Below are 15,011 nucleotides of genomic sequence, written 5' to 3'. Positions count from 1 at the left end.
AAAAAATAAAGTCAATTGCCTTGGCTATCAGATTTCGATCCCTTTTAAAAATTCAAATTGGCACACAATTTGCTTCACTTTGCTACAACAGCCTACTTGTATTTGCCATAAAAAAAAAGGCATTGACGGGTATTGTTATCAGACTCCAATACAATCTTTCACTATTCTAGCATCCAGTTGAGAAATTTTTCGCCAACATGACTGAACACAAGCAAACAGCAATATTATCCGTTTACGACAAAACTGGGCTTTTGGACCTTGCAAAAGGGTTGGTTGATGCCAATGTCCGTATTTTAGCTTCAGGTGGTACTGCAAGATTGGTACGTGAGGCCGGATTCCCAGTGGAGGATGTGTCATCGATCACCCATGCCCCAGAAATGCTCGGTGGAAGAGTCAAGACGTTACATCCTGCTGTCCATGGTGGTATTTTAGCAAGAAATATGGACAGTGATGAAAAGGACTTGGAGCAACAAGGAATTGAAAAAGTTGATTATGTTGTTTGCAATTTGTACCCTTTCAAAGAGACAGTTTCCAAGATTGCAGTCACCGTTGACGAAGCTATTGAGGAAATTGATATTGGCGGTGTTACATTGTTGAGGGCAGCAGCCAAGAACCACCAAAGGGTTACTATTTTGTCAGATCCAAAGGATTACTCCAGTTTCCTCAAGGAATTAAGAGAGGGTCAAATTACCTCAGAAACTAGAAACAGATTGGCGTTGAAAGCTTTTGAGCATACCGCTGACTACGATGTTGCTATCTCAGACTTTTTCAGGAAACAATATGCTGAAGGTGTGTCACAATTGCCATTGAGATATGGTGCTAATCCACATCAAAAGCCAGCCCAAGCTTTTGTTTCTGAAGGTGAATTGCCATTCAAGGTTTTGAACGGATCTCCAGGTTATATCAATTTGTTGGATGCTTTGAACTCGTGGCCATTGGTTAAAGAATTGTCTGCGTCATTGAACTTGCCCGCTGCCGCATCCTTCAAGCACGTTTCACCAGCTGGTGCTGCCGTTGGGTTGCCTTTATCCGATGTCGAAAAGAAGATTTACTTTGTTGAGGATATTGAGAATTTGTCACCATTGGCCAATGCATATGCTAGAGCTAGAGGAGCTGACAGAATGTCATCGTTTGGAGATTTTATTGCTCTTTCCAACATTGTCGACAAGCCAACCGCACAAATTATTTCCAAGGAAGTCTCAGATGGTGTTATTGCTCCAGGATTTTCCGATGAAGCTTTGGAGCTTTTAAAGAAGAAGAAAGGTGGTAAATACTGCATCTTGCAAATTGACCCCAATTTCACTCCAGCCAACTTGGAGAATAGACAAGTTTTTGGAGTCACTTTGCAGCAAAAGAGAAATGATGCCATCATCAAGGGATCTTCTTTCAAGGAAATTGTATCAAAGAACAAGGACTTGACTGAGCAGGGTGCCCTCGACTTGACCATTGCCACCATTGCATTAAAATACACACAATCAAACTCAGTTTGTTACGCCAAGAATGGTATGGTTATCGGTTTGGGTGCGGGTCAACAATCCAGGATCCATTGTACCAGACTTGCTGGAGACAAGGCAGATAACTGGTGGTTGAGACAACACCCAAGAGTTTTGGGTTTCAAGTGGGCCAAAGGTGTAAAGAGACCAGAAAAGTCCAATGCTATCGATTTGTATGTTTCTAACCAAATCCCAACTGAAGAGCCTGAAAAATCTGAATACGAATCCAAATTCGAAGAAGTTCCAAAACCACTAACTCCAGAAGAGAGAAAGGAATGGTTGAACAAGTTGAACAATGTGGCATTATCGTCAGACGCTTTCTTCCCATTCCCAGACAATGTCTACAGAGCTGCAAGATCTGGTGTCAAGTTTATTGCAGCACCAAGCGGCTCTGTCATGGACAAAGCCGTATTCAATGCTGCTGATGCCAACGACATTGTTTACGTTGAAAACCCAATCCGTTTGTTCCACCATTAATCGTTTACGTAGTGTGCTACATGTATGTTTGTACATGTATATATTCAATATCAAGTTTCTATTTATAAGAGGCTGTGTAATGTTATACTGTAGATATGAGGTGCAAGAGGGAAGGTGCAAATGTGTTTCTCTCTAACACGTCAACCGAAAGAAAGAGAGAACATAAAAAAACAATGTTTGGCTAGAAAAAAAAAAAAAACCAGTGGAAAATGGCGAAGTGGATATAAAGCTAGCTAGTTTCACACACTGAAGTTTGATTACACATTTTTCACTTAAAAGATGGCTTCGTCAGAGTACAATTATGACGAGGAAGGTGAGACCTGGCCATTCTTTGTCTTGGCATTGTTGAGCTTTGTCTTGATACCTTTCACCATTAGGTATGCAACCAGGTTGACCGCTTCTGATCCCGCAAAGGTGAATGCTAATGTCGTGGGTTCAATCAAAGAAAATGCAGAAACAGTAGAAGTCCCCACTTTAAAGAGCCTCAATGAGTATAAGAAGAAGCAAAGCTCTCTGAGGATCTTCAACAAAACCCTTTTGGTGTTGATTATTGGTTGGAGTGCAGTCTTTGTCATTGGCAAGTACTTGACCAAGGAGACGGATATGTCAGGCTTGTTCGATCCTTACACCATATTGGACGTCTCATTCACAGCTAGTGAGAGGGAGATAAAAAGTCATTACAGAAAGTTGTCTTTGAAATACCATCCTGATAAATTGCCAAGAGATCTTACAGAAGAAGCAAGATTGAAAATGGAACAAGAGTACATCAGGTTGACCAGTGCTTATAAGGCATTAACTGACGAAACTACAAGGGAAAATTTCATCAAGTACGGACATCCAGATGGTGAGCAACCAACGACTCATGGTATTGCCCTCCCTAAATTCCTTGTCGAAGGAAAATATTCATCCTTGGTTGTGATTTTTTACTTTGCTCTCATTGGGGTTTTGTTGCCATTGGTTGTTGGTAAATGGTGGAACAATGTTAAGAATTATACAAAGCAAGGGTTACATGTCAAGACCGCCGCTAGTATTGTTCGCAAATTTGCAGATAAGGACCCAGCAAAAGTTTTCACTCCTGATGTGATCCTTGAACATGTTTTGGACAGTCAAGATGTTGATAATCTTTTGCCCGACTTGTCTTTGCAAGAAAGAAAGGAGTTGGTGTATGAACATTTCAATCGTCATGTTTCTAGCGATGCAAAGAGAGAAAAGAACAAGACTGAGTTGATTGCAATTTTGCCGCTTTTGATTGATGGTCTTGTTGATATAGCTCTTGTGTTCAGATTACAGGATGCGGTTATTGCTGCAGAGGATTTGAAAAAGGCTGTTTTGCAAGCTGTTAGTCCAAATGGCAAATATCAAGAGCTTTTGCAATTGCCATTTGTCGACGAGGATGTAGTCAAGGCACAACCAGTGAAGAAGCTTGGGAAGATTTTTGCGCTAGAGCAAGCTGAGGCTCAAAAGGTATTGGGAATCAAAGATGACGACAAGTTTAAACGAACCATGTCTGTTGCTGCTCTGATCCCATCGCTTAGGATCATTGAGGCCGAGGTCAAAGTTCCAGGAGAAGAGACTGTGACCCCCAATTCCAATGGGCACATTTCCGTCAAATTTCTTGTAAAATCACCAAGGTTGAAATCTTGTCCTGAAATTGACGATGACAGATTGCAAGATGAAGAGACGTTGGAGTATATGAAAAATCCATTCAGTGTGAATGACTTGGCACCGAAATTACCTTATGCTTTTACGCCTTATTTCCCTCAACCAGTTCGTTGTAGCTGGACATGTTACGTCATTGCGCAAAGAGAAAACAAGTTGGTGGAAAATAGCAAAGCATACGTTTTGGAGAATGTTAACCTTTCAAATTTGAACTTAACACAAGAAGAGTGGATAGATGGTAAAAAGGTTGTTGTCAGTACTTTCAAGATTCCCTTGCCTGCCGCTGTGGGCAACGTTGGCACATACTACTACAGATTGATAATGAAGAGTAACGCATATTATGGGTCAGATGTCGATGTTCCAGTTGATTTGGAGGTTGTTGCACCATCACCAGAAAAGAGTTTGGCAGGAGTCAAGAAGTTGATGGAAAAAAGCAAGAGAGAGAAAGCAGGTGATTCAGACGAAGAAGAGGATGAAGATTCGGAAAGTGATATTTCAGACCCCGAGGAGGATAGTTTGGCAGGCGCTCTTGCAGCATTAAGAGGAGAAACAACGTCAAAGAAGTCAGGTAAAGTTGAGGAAGTTGACGATGAGGAGGAAGAAGATGAAGATGTGTTTACCGATATCAATACCGATACAGAAGATGAAGCAGAATAATGTTTTGTTTAATAGAGAGCTCAAATATATACATATAGCTACAAGTACAAAGAAGGAAAGATGAAACCTTGACCGTTGTTAAACCAGGAGCGTTAATATGTACGCGTCTGGCGATTCCAAACCCTGCTCTTTATAGTAATCTTTGACCAAATCTTGCTTTTCAAACCCCTTCTTGAGGTACCAATTGATAGCTTTTTCATTGGTTACTTGAACATGCACAACGATTTCGTGAATGTATCTATTCTTTGTCTCTTCAATCACCCACGAGAGTAATTTTGAACCTATTCCCAAATTTCTATACTTTTCCAACACGGCAAAACTTTCAATATATACGCAATTGGGAGTTTTCTGCAAAACTGTTGAATTTACCGCCTCAGCAAATGACGACCTGATTTGGTTGTTATTGAAGGACCGAGCTCTTATAGCGCCCACAGGCAATTCTGAGTAAAAGGCGAGTTGAACAATCACATCGGAGGAGCTTAACGATGCAGTGTACCACGATTGAGGATACGTGGTGGGAAGACTGACCTCATTGATTTTTTCAAAAACTCCAAGATTGTTGACTGTTAGGTCGTCCAATGCGATTATGCTTCTTCCCATTTGTTATACTAATGGTCAGTGAGTTGGGAAGTAAAGTTTTCGCAGTAAAGAATTTTTTTTTTTTTTCTCCAGTACTGACGGTGTGGATTGCATGGTACGAAAGAATTGTAGCTTCAAGTATGATTTGAACGGTCAATGACTTTAGTTAAACTTGTACGACAAAGCTAGTTGAATGTAAAGCATTCACATTTATATAGAGAGCAAAAGAGGATCAGCACTCAACAAGGAAAAAAAGTGTTGTCAGTAATAGATGAGTCTTTGGAGATCAACACATGTTCACAATAAAGATGCCACAACAGGCGCATACAGCCACACCGCTCAGGCATCCTCAGGTGATACAGATTTAATTTGTAGGTTGCTATATATAGCAGTGGTAGTAGTAGTAGTAGTAGTTTCTTCAACTAAACTATAGTGAAGAAGAGCAATATATTCATATGCAAAAAATAAACTCCGCTACCTCCTCCACTATAGTTTACTCTTTAGAGAAAACTGCGGAGTTTTCACCCAAACTTCAAAAGTTTCACACACACTTTTTCATATCAAGAGGAAACATATTGTCACCCGTCTACAGATTGGAAACAGACTCTTACATTAAAACTACAAATTACTTCTTCTTCTTCTACTACCGCTACTGTGACTCCACTCATCTCCACAATATGATCACCACTATAGTTGTTGTCTTGGTTATCCTCTACTTTGCCAGAAGTATATATAATGACTTTATTGCAAATAACAACGATCCATTGTCGAATCAAGGTCAAGAGGCAACCATTGTGGAGGGTAAATTTACTCCAAAATCATTAGCCAAGTACAATGGGAAGGACCACGCAAAGATATTTATTGCTGTGAAGAACAGAGTGTTTGATGTGAGCCAGGGTGCAGCATTCTATGGACCAGGTGGACCCTACGAGAATTTTGCTGGCAGAGACGCTTCACGAGGCTTGGCTTTGAATTCATTTGACCCTGCTGTTTTGACACCCTTGGACCAGCCAATTGATGATTTGAAGGATTTGTCAAAATTGGAGAAGGAATCTTTAGAACAATGGGAGGAGCATTTCGAAAATAGATACAAAGTTGTGGGCTCCTTACATGAAAACGGAACTGTTCCAGAAGAGGCCCAAAGTCTTTGAATAGGGCTCGTTTAGCTAGAATTATATAAAAAAGGCAAGAAGAGACAGAATTGAATAACCTCTTTCTTGCCAATGTCGAAAGTACAAATATATTTATTGTTTGTTATTAGTGCCTTGAAATATTACGACATCTCTCATTCTCAATAACTGCTAACAGTGATGAATTGAAAAACATAAAAAAAAAAAAAATTATTCAATAGAAGAGTGAATGAAAAGTCACATTAATCGCTTCCATTGATTCAGGATATTTGGAAAAAAAAAAAGCCTCCTCCTTACTGAATATCAAAAGCACTTCACATCCAATTTATAAAGTATGAGTTATCGAGGACGAGGTAGAGGAGGTGGGTACAACAACAATTACCAAAACAGAAATACTTTTGGACACCAGCAGCAAAACGTTGATGCCTTCGTCGCAGCCAATGCATACCCGATTGAAATCGTGGGATGGAATGGTGCAAGCCTGAGTGATTGTATCAGCTTTATATCCAGAAAGTGCAGAATCGTTGTTAGCAACTATTCAGTCGATCAAAATACTGGGGTTTTGAAAGGTTACGTCAGGAATGAGTCTCAGGCAAACGAACTACTTAATTGGTCGGGAGTGAAGTTTGCCGGGCAGTCATTGAGATTCTCCAAAGGTCCTTCATCTATATCCAACCAAATGGGCGGCTCTGCTGCGGGAGCTGGTAGTACAATCGAAACAATAACCAATTTCTTGAAAGGGCGATATCAACCTGACATCAAGATGTTGAATTTAAGTGGAGTGAAACAGGACGCCAATCTCAATGCCCAAGGCTTTTTTGCATCGGTTTCGGTAACATCAAAGTTTTTTCCTGCATTAATGAAGATTGCTAGTGATTTAAAACTCGACGTCGAGAGCGTCGATTTGTCCAACAATGAACTCAGCGACTTGCAAGCAATCTCGTCCATGACTCAAACATTTCCAAAGTTAAAGAACTTGTCCCTTCAAGGTAACAACCTTTCCAGAACAAAAGTTTTCGAAACCTGGAAGTATAAGCTCAACTTTTTGCGGGAATTGATCTTGTTCAATAATCCTATTGTGCAAACCACCAACCCAACTGAGATCCAAGATATCAAATTGGAGTTGATGAGATATTTCCCTAGATTGGTGGTGTTGAATGGAGAGGTTTTGAGGAACGAACCAGCCTTGGAAGCTAACACCACGTCTCCATTTGGATCTCAAGCATTGTTTTTCCAAGACGAGGACACCAAGAACTTGGCTACCAATTTTGTCACAAACTATTTGAATTTGTGGGATACCAACAGAGCTAATTTGATGGTGTTATATCAAAATGAATCACAGTTTTCAATGCAATTGGATACATCGCACCCACATTTGATTGCAGACGGAAATAGCAGTTCAAACATTGATTTTGGAAACTACATGCCAAATTCAAGAAACCTTACCCGTATCTCATCCGGTAAGGCGAGAATGAGTAAAGTTGCAGTTGGGGCAGAACAGATTTACAAAAGTTTCCAGCAACTACCCAAGACCAAACACAATTTAGTCGAAGATCCAACATCATTTAGCATGGAGTGCTATAAGTACGCGCCACTCAATGGAATTGTAATCTCCGTGCATGGGTCTTTCGAAGAGGCTGCGCAGCCCGAAGTTTCGGATAACAGCACCTCACAAAGCTCTCGTGGTGGAAGATTCCACTCTCAAAGTCGAAACAAGAAGCCCAATTTATGCAAAAAGAGCTTTGATAGAACCTTCATTGTTTTACCTGGTCCCAATGGAAGCATGGTTGTCGCAAGTGATCTTTTGCTCATTCGTCCTTTTACTATCGATATCCCTTGGACCAATTCACACCCACCAACTCAACCAAGTTCGCAATCTCCATCAACTGCGACTAGCGTTTCCGGTCAACAACAAACACCAAATGTTTTACAAGGAGCAAACCCATTGACAGCACCGGGAGCAGCACAATTAGCACCAGCACCAGCACCAGCACCACCGCCAGTGGCAGAATTGCCTCCGGAAATAAAATCAAATCTTCAAGTACCACAGCAAGAACTTCTTGTGAAAATAGTGATGGAAACCAAGCTCAATCTACAATATGCATTAATGCTTTGCGAACAAAGCCAGTGGGATTACAACCAAAGCTTGACAAATTTCAAAAACTCCGCTTCGTCGTTGCCACGAGAAGCCTTTTTATAGACATTATGTATTTGAATAAACAGAGAAAAGTTGTGCTAACTTAGGTAACTCTCTCATCTTCGTGTAGTAGATGGAAAAAAAAAAAAATAAAAAAATAAGGTAGTAGAAGCAGAACCTTTTTCAACACCACCAACTACATACAAGAAGAAAAAACAATGAACCAAAACAGTTCTACGAAATGGGATATAATATAGCAATGGTTACTGACTTTTTCTACCCCCAGCCAGGCGGGGTCGAATTTCATGTATATCATCTCTCTCAAAAGTTGATTGATTTGGGCCACTCAGTAATCATCATAACTCACAACTACAACGGCCGAAATGGAATACGGTATCTCACCAATGGACTAAAAGTGTACTATGTACCCTTTTGGGTACTCTACAGGTCCTCCGCTTTTCCAACTGTCTTTTCAGCGTTCCCCATCCTACGCAACATATTCATTAGGGAGAGCATTGATATAGTACACGGACACGGATCCTTGAGCACGTTCGGTCACGAGGCGATATTCCATGGGAGAACCATGGGCATGAAGACAGTGTTTACGGATCACTCGTTGTTTGGGTTTGCTGATTTCGGGTCGATTTGGGGCAATAAAGTTTTGAAGTTTGCCATTGGTGACGTGGGCCATGTGATTTGTGTCAGTCACACGTGTAAGGAGAATACGGTGTTGCGGGGGAGCGTTGAGCCGTGGAGAGTGTCGGTGATACCCAACGCAGTCATTTCCAAGGACTTCCAACCTGAACCTTCAATTAAAAAGAAGAGAAAAGACGACGTGATTACAATTGTCGTTATTACCAGACTATTCCCAAATAAGGGAGCAGACTTGTTGACGGCCATCATTCCAAGAATCTGCCTTTCTAATCCAAAAGTGAAGTTCATAATTGCTGGAGACGGGCCCAAATTTTTGGATTTGGAGCAAATGAGGGAGAAATACTTTTTACAAGAGCGGGTCGAGCTAATCGGAGCCGTTAAACACGAAGAAGTTAGGAATGTGATGACACAGGGTGAAATATATCTACATCCGTCACTAACTGAGGCTTTTGGTACTGTTATCGTTGAAGCTGCGTCTTGTGGACTTTATGTGGTGACGACCAAAGTAGGAGGGATACCAGAGGTGCTACCCTCCAACATGACAAGCTTTGCTGAGCCAGAGGAAGATTCACTCGTTGAAACGACTTTGGCAGCAATTGATAAGATACAATCGGGTGAAGTCGATACCTCGAATTTCCACGAGAGTGTATCCAAGATGTATAGCTGGAGCGATATAGCTCAAAGAACAGAAGCTGTTTATGACAGTTTGGATTTGGATGAATTGAATCCACCTTTGATAGAGAGACTACTGAAGTTTTACAATTGTGGATTGATTGCCGGTAAGTTATTCGTCTTGAATTTGATTGTCGACATATTTATATACACCATCCTTGAGTGGTTGTATCCTAGGGATCATATTGATCTAGCGACCAAATGGCCAAAGCAGAGGAAACCTCGACCTAGCAGGAGCCATTAATAATGTTATTTGGTGAGGGGGAGTGTCGTATAGTCAACTCACTTGTCTCGAGTACACGACTCCGAAGTGTGACTTTCAAGTGCAAAGTTAAACACACACGGGAATATCATTAAATTGGAATACCTCTAGATAATCATAAGTGTAAAATCAGTCTAAATGTAACCAACTGACTTACTTAAGATGATTGAATGTGCAAAATAACAATAACAACGTCGTATGTGTATGCTTCCTCAGTGATCGCGACTCACTGCCTTTTACCAGCAATACGTTGTATATCAATGTGAAATAATATAAAGTCAATATATTAGATAATTCTATAAAAACTGATAAAACTCAAGAGAAGGAAACAAGCCTCATATTTATAGCATTCAAGGATCCGTCTTGAGTGTAATGATCACTTTTCATGGTAAAAGCTTAAAAAGTCGTGTCGCACTCAATATTCACATAATTCCAATCAGCGTAAAACATCTCAAGTTAAGCTGACTATGCGACAGGGAGTGCTTTTTTTTTTTTTTTTTTCTCTTTTTTTAGTTTGTAGCGAGTAAATTGCTCGTCAATGCAAGCATTGATATACCTTGGTGTAGTGTTTTGTGGAGTCCATTTTTGGTTTTCCATTGAATCAATACATATAAACTGAGTTTGTGTAGCTAGGTTTCTGATATCATTAGATAAACACTGTAAGTACGTTCGATTTTGCCAAACTTTGGATCTCTTGGGGAATGGTAACCACGACAAGCTCTCATCGTTTGGCGAATTAGTTGCCCTTTCCCTTAATTCAATCAATCTTTCAATGCGTTCAATCTTTTCATCGAAGGCCCTTTGTGACTCAATGTCATCCAAGTTGACACCATAAAATTGCGACTGATTTCGAAGAGATTGATTTTCTTCTTGAAGTTTGGAAATCTGGCTTGATTTGTCCTCCAGTTCGGCGCTTATGGACAGAACCAGATTTTCGAGTCGTTGGATTTGATCCAATGTTTTTTTAGTAAAAAGTTTCATGTTTTGCTCCAATAATGAGATATTCAACTTCAAATCTGAAATCTCTTTATCTTTCAGTAAGAGGGCCTCCTTCGCATCGAGGTTGTCTGTTCTCGACCCCGTGGAATCAGTTTCCTCTGCAACTAAGCTTGTTTTGACATAGTCATAGATGGATTCGGTTTCTGCGTCAGCAATTGATTGATCGGTGGACACTTCAAGTTCAGTACACTTTTCCCAAGCTTTATGTAGCTCGTCAACTCTTTTGGAATCAATAGTTTTGCTTCCGATTAGTTCAAAAGATACCTCTGTAGTCGAGCTCATCAAATGGGCGATTGAAGGCAGTGGATACTTGATCAGCACATTGTCAAGATGGTGATCAGATAGGGCATGCTGAATCAACTTATCATACGATGACTTGATAGATTTGATAGACTCAATTAACAACAGCAAGCTGCCATCCACACCCCTCAAGGAAGCTAAACCATTCAAATAGCTCAAAAATTTCGTCAAGATAAACTCTATATGCTTGATAAGGGATCCATGCTCACGCAAATACAGTACTTCTGTGTTATCGCGATGTAATTTTGAAACGTATTCATGACACAAATCGAGACCTTGCTTCAAGTGGTCATGGACTGCCTCGAGAAATTGCGAATCTGCAGCATCATGATCCACCAAGAAACTTTTTAACTCTTCGATCAAAACATGAACCTGATTCGAGTAAGCTTGGCTATGGTTAAATAAATATCTTGAACAGTCGTGTGCGTAATTATACTCAAGAATCACAACTACGGTCTGACAAAAATGCCGTATTCTCGCAACCGCATACTTGTAAAATACAAAAGTTTCATCATGACCGGGATATGCGTAAAGATTATCCAAGATTTCGGACTGTGCTTTCATGTCGTAAATGAGATCGATGTAATTTACGTCAACAGAGGTAGGGAAATGAAACTTGACCCGCTCTGCGTATATCTTACTCTTTGATTCGCAAACTTGCAATTCCAAAGCACATTGACGATATTTCTGCTCTGTCTTGCTAAGCTTTAACTCCATTCTCTTCAAATCAGCAGCGTGCTCGGAAGTGGATTGAAAGTTATTTTCCTTCATATCTGGAATGGGTTGTTTCATCGGCGAGCTTAGTTGGCTCTCAAGTTGCTTGATTTTGTCTTTATCCTTAGATATTACGCCTCGTAAGTGCTCAATTTCATGCTTCAAACTTTGTTCATTCTTTTGTAAGCTGGCCTCTATTTTTGCGTCCAACGTGTGCAATTCGTTGAGCTCTTCAAGAGATTGTTCTAAACTCTCGATTTTGGACAATAACTCACCATTTTCCATTGTTAACTGTTCTGTCATTTGCTCAAGGTCAGAAAGGGACTCTAACTTCTCCTTCAAAGCAGAGACTTCTGAAATTTTATTCAGTAAATCTGTGCTTAGGTCATGGAGTTTGGTATTGTAGGTTTGCAACTGGTTCAGCATTTCAGATAATTGAGTATCTTGCGCTCGCACCTTTGTATTCAATTCCTCTTTTATTTTTTCATTTAACCGTCCCCTTTCAATAAGCAATTTGATTTCCCCTGGTGAAAATTCTTCTGCATCAACAAACTGTAGTTCGTTCTCTATCTCTTTACCAATTTCCAACTCCTCTAAAACTACCGCGTAATCCTTTTGTAGTGATTGGTAATTCTTTGTCAATTCAGCGACTTTGGTCTCGAGAGTATCCTTTGCTTCCTGTAGGTACTGATTATCAATCAGTTGCATTTCTAATTTTGATTCCAATTGCTGATGTAAGTGCATTTGGTCCTCCAAACGATTCTCAAGTACTTTCAATTCCTTTTCACATAACGCATTTGCATGGAGGGTAGCTCTCAATTGGCCCTGCAAGTGTTCGACACTATCACCCCTCAATGTTATCGACCTTGAATCAGAGACCTCTAGACGTTCTTCCTTAACAAAGACTCCATACAATCCACTATTCCGGCAGTGGAAATAACGCACTCCCTTTACCGATCCATCATTCTTACCAATCGGCCGTTCCAATTCAACTCCAAACCATGTACCAGGGGCAAATTCAGTGTCTCCTATGTATTTTATAACTCCAAGCTCCCCCTTTACTTTAACATGATCACCTATTTGAAATCGCATTTAGCATAACTACCCAACTTCGAATCGGCTGTTTGGAATCAATGGGATGTCGACGCGTCAGTCAATACACAAAAGAAAAAAAAAAAACAAAGAAACATAAAAGCAGAGAAACCAAAAAAATTGTTTCAATGGAGTGGTTTTGCAGAACCTAGAGACATCTTTGACAGGTTACTCTTGTTTCATCACATCATGTTCAATCGAGCAGAGAGATTATCCTCACTTGGGAACAATCACAATAGTGCTAGCACAAACCATAATGTTGGGAGTGTTTTAACGCCCCCAAAGCGGGGAATGAACACATCAACCAGTAATAGTAGTAACCACAACAACACCACCAACAGCAACAACAACTCCAACAACTCCAACATCAATCTCAAACAAGAGTTGCTTGAAGAACAAAAACTAGAAATCAGAGAGGCTTTTCAATTATTCGACATGAATGGGGATGGATCTTTGGACTATCACGAGACGAAAGTCGCCTTCAAAGCTTTGGGATTTGAGTTGTCAAAGCGTCAAGTCTTGGATATAATTAGAGAATACGACACCGACGACACTAATTTAATAACGTACGACAATTTCTACAAAACTGTCGGGGAGATGATTTTGAAAAGAGATCCTTTGGATGAAATTCGTCGAGCTTTCAAGTTGTTTGATATAGACGGAACCGGCAAGATAAGTGTGAGGAATTTGAGAAAGATTTCAAAGGACTTGGGAGAGAACCTAAGTGACGAGGAGTTACAGGCTATGATTGATGAGTTTGATCTAGACGAAGATGGAGAAAGTACGTATTCAGCGAAGGAAACCTGCACTGAGAAATAGCATGTTACTAACCTACCCTATTTAGTTAATGAGGAAGAGTTCATCAGGATCTGCACAGAGTAAATTAATTTTCGAAAGACGTAGCAGTTGCAATCAAGAAGTTGATGAGGTAGTTGTATAGATGATGTTCAGTTGTGGTTAAAGCACTAGATGCTTTCCCTTTGTATGGATAAATAGATTACAGATTAGTATGTGTGGGTGTGGGTGTGTGTGTGTCTCTCTCTCTCTCTCTCTCCTTCTAAAAATCAAAAAATTTTGATTTTCTTTTTTTGGCAAACAAAAAATTTTCAAGTCAAATATATAGAGTAAGTCTTTGCAAGACACAACTTTACACTTCAATACAAATGTCTTGGGTTGTCAGTCGTTCTCGTTTCAAGCGAGATATCAATAAACTCCCTAGCCACTTTAAACAACAATGGTTGAAACAGCAAGAAGCAACTGCCTTGCCCACATTTAAAGGGTTCTTCCCAGATAGGCTCCCAAGATCGCAACAAAAGACGAGGTTCGAGGCTGGAATAACAGAGGGTGACTTGGCCTACGTTACGGAGGGGAAGCACAAGGGTAAGATTGCCGAGGTCTTGGCCTATAGTCCAGAATTTGATGCCGTATCATTGTCCAACATTTCCACAAAGAAGCTCTTACCAAAACCTTTTTGGCCAGAAGGTCAAACTTCTCATGTTTATGATTTTCCTGATTACATACCAAGAAATAAGGTAAGAGTAGTTGGTAAGAGCAAAGAAGATGGAAGAATATCGTACATGGTTGCGGAAGGAGTGGTGATGGGGAAGCCTTACTACGATGATAGGTACAAAAAATGGATTCCGGAGAGATACATCAAACATCACGACTATGAATTGCCGTGGCCAACTCCACCAAAGATGAATGATGGAGAGTTGTCAACACCAGAAGACAAAGTCACGGAAAGGACGTTTGAGTTCAATACGATAGGGAAATCTTCGATTCCTAAACAATTGGTTAATCAGTTGCGTAACCCATACAGTAAATTCAAAAAGAGAGAACTCAATGGATTGCAAGTTGCAAAACTTAACGGTCCTGAGATGCCATTAACTATTGAACAAAAAATTTGGTTGGCAAAACAGACAGAGAAGCCAGAGAAGAAATTGTACCCATTGTCGGAGGAAGTCAAGGAGTTTATCGGCTCCAAAATGGCTGACCATATGAACAAGATCGAAAGTCCAGAGTTGCGTCACCATTTGGAAGTTTTATCCCAGGTGAGAATACCAGATTTTGAAAAGACTTTGAAGATAATCGAAGAAACAAAGAAAGAAGAGAGTGTGACGGAGGAGGAAGATAGTAGACTTTAAAGTACTGTAAATAGTTATATTGAAAAAAAAAAAGAAATTTAA

At 40.2% G+C, this 15,011-nt stretch overlaps 9 protein-coding genes across 9 annotated transcripts; 7 read left to right on the top strand and 2 right to left on the bottom strand. All coding sequences in view use genetic code 12, as the record gives it.

Annotated features, from left to right (window-relative positions):
* Positions 1-197: 197 nt before the first annotated feature.
* Positions 198-1,970, top strand: ADE17 (bifunctional phosphoribosylaminoimidazolecarboxamide formyltransferase/IMP cyclohydrolase; the record flags this gene model as incomplete). Its single annotated transcript, XM_051754692.1, has 1 exon — positions 198-1,970. One exon carries the CDS (start codon positions 198-200, stop codon positions 1,968-1,970), a length of 1,773 nt encoding a protein of 590 aa, XP_051606427.1.
* A 279-nt stretch (positions 1,971-2,249) lies between these two features.
* On the top strand, positions 2,250-4,286 carry KGF57_005109 (protein-transporting protein; the record flags this gene model as incomplete). The annotated part of the gene is made up of 1 exon (XM_051754691.1): positions 2,250-4,286. The coding sequence occupies one exon, from the start codon at positions 2,250-2,252 to the stop codon at positions 4,284-4,286; it is 2,037 nt and encodes a 678-aa protein (XP_051606426.1).
* A 78-nt stretch (positions 4,287-4,364) lies between these two features.
* On the bottom strand, positions 4,365-4,886 carry NAT5 (peptide alpha-N-acetyltransferase subunit; the record flags this gene model as incomplete). Its single annotated transcript, XM_051754690.1, has 1 exon — positions 4,365-4,886. One exon carries the CDS (start codon positions 4,884-4,886, stop codon positions 4,365-4,367), a length of 522 nt encoding a protein of 173 aa, XP_051606425.1.
* Positions 4,887-5,542: 656 nt separating this feature from the next.
* On the top strand, positions 5,543-6,016 carry DAP1 (Dap1p; the record flags this gene model as incomplete). The annotated part of the gene is made up of 1 exon (XM_051754688.1): positions 5,543-6,016. One exon carries the CDS (start codon positions 5,543-5,545, stop codon positions 6,014-6,016), a length of 474 nt encoding a protein of 157 aa, XP_051606424.1.
* Positions 6,017-6,329: 313 nt separating this feature from the next.
* MEX67 (Mex67p) lies at positions 6,330-8,195 on the top strand (the record flags this gene model as incomplete). Its single annotated transcript, XM_051754687.1, has 1 exon — positions 6,330-8,195. One exon carries the CDS (start codon positions 6,330-6,332, stop codon positions 8,193-8,195), a length of 1,866 nt encoding a protein of 621 aa, XP_051606423.1.
* A 526-nt stretch (positions 8,196-8,721) lies between these two features.
* Positions 8,722-9,702, top strand: SPT14 (phosphatidylinositol N-acetylglucosaminyltransferase; the record flags this gene model as incomplete). Its single annotated transcript, XM_051754686.1, has 1 exon — positions 8,722-9,702. The coding sequence occupies one exon, from the start codon at positions 8,722-8,724 to the stop codon at positions 9,700-9,702; it is 981 nt and encodes a 326-aa protein (XP_051606422.1).
* A 483-nt stretch (positions 9,703-10,185) lies between these two features.
* Positions 10,186-12,825, bottom strand: NIP100 (Nip100p; the record flags this gene model as incomplete). Its single annotated transcript, XM_051754685.1, has 1 exon — positions 10,186-12,825. The coding sequence occupies one exon, from the start codon at positions 12,823-12,825 to the stop codon at positions 10,186-10,188; it is 2,640 nt and encodes an 879-aa protein (XP_051606421.1).
* Positions 12,826-13,014: 189 nt separating this feature from the next.
* On the top strand, positions 13,015-13,644 carry KGF57_005103 (centrin; the record flags this gene model as incomplete). The annotated part of the gene is made up of 1 exon (XM_051754684.1): positions 13,015-13,644. One exon carries the CDS (start codon positions 13,015-13,017, stop codon positions 13,642-13,644), a length of 630 nt encoding a protein of 209 aa, XP_051606420.1.
* Positions 13,645-13,988: 344 nt separating this feature from the next.
* MRPL40 (mitochondrial 54S ribosomal protein YmL40) lies at positions 13,989-14,969 on the top strand (the record flags this gene model as incomplete). Its single annotated transcript, XM_051754683.1, has 1 exon — positions 13,989-14,969. The coding sequence occupies one exon, from the start codon at positions 13,989-13,991 to the stop codon at positions 14,967-14,969; it is 981 nt and encodes a 326-aa protein (XP_051606419.1).
* Between the last annotated feature and the right edge of the window lie 42 nt (positions 14,970-15,011).

Source organism: Candida theae (genome assembly GCF_024610275.1).
Source record: "Candida theae strain CBS 12239 chromosome Unknown scaffold25, whole genome shotgun sequence".
NCBI lineage: Eukaryota > Fungi > Ascomycota > Pichiomycetes > Serinales > Debaryomycetaceae > Lodderomyces > Lodderomyces theae.
This window is presented reverse-complemented; position numbering and strand designations above follow the sequence as displayed.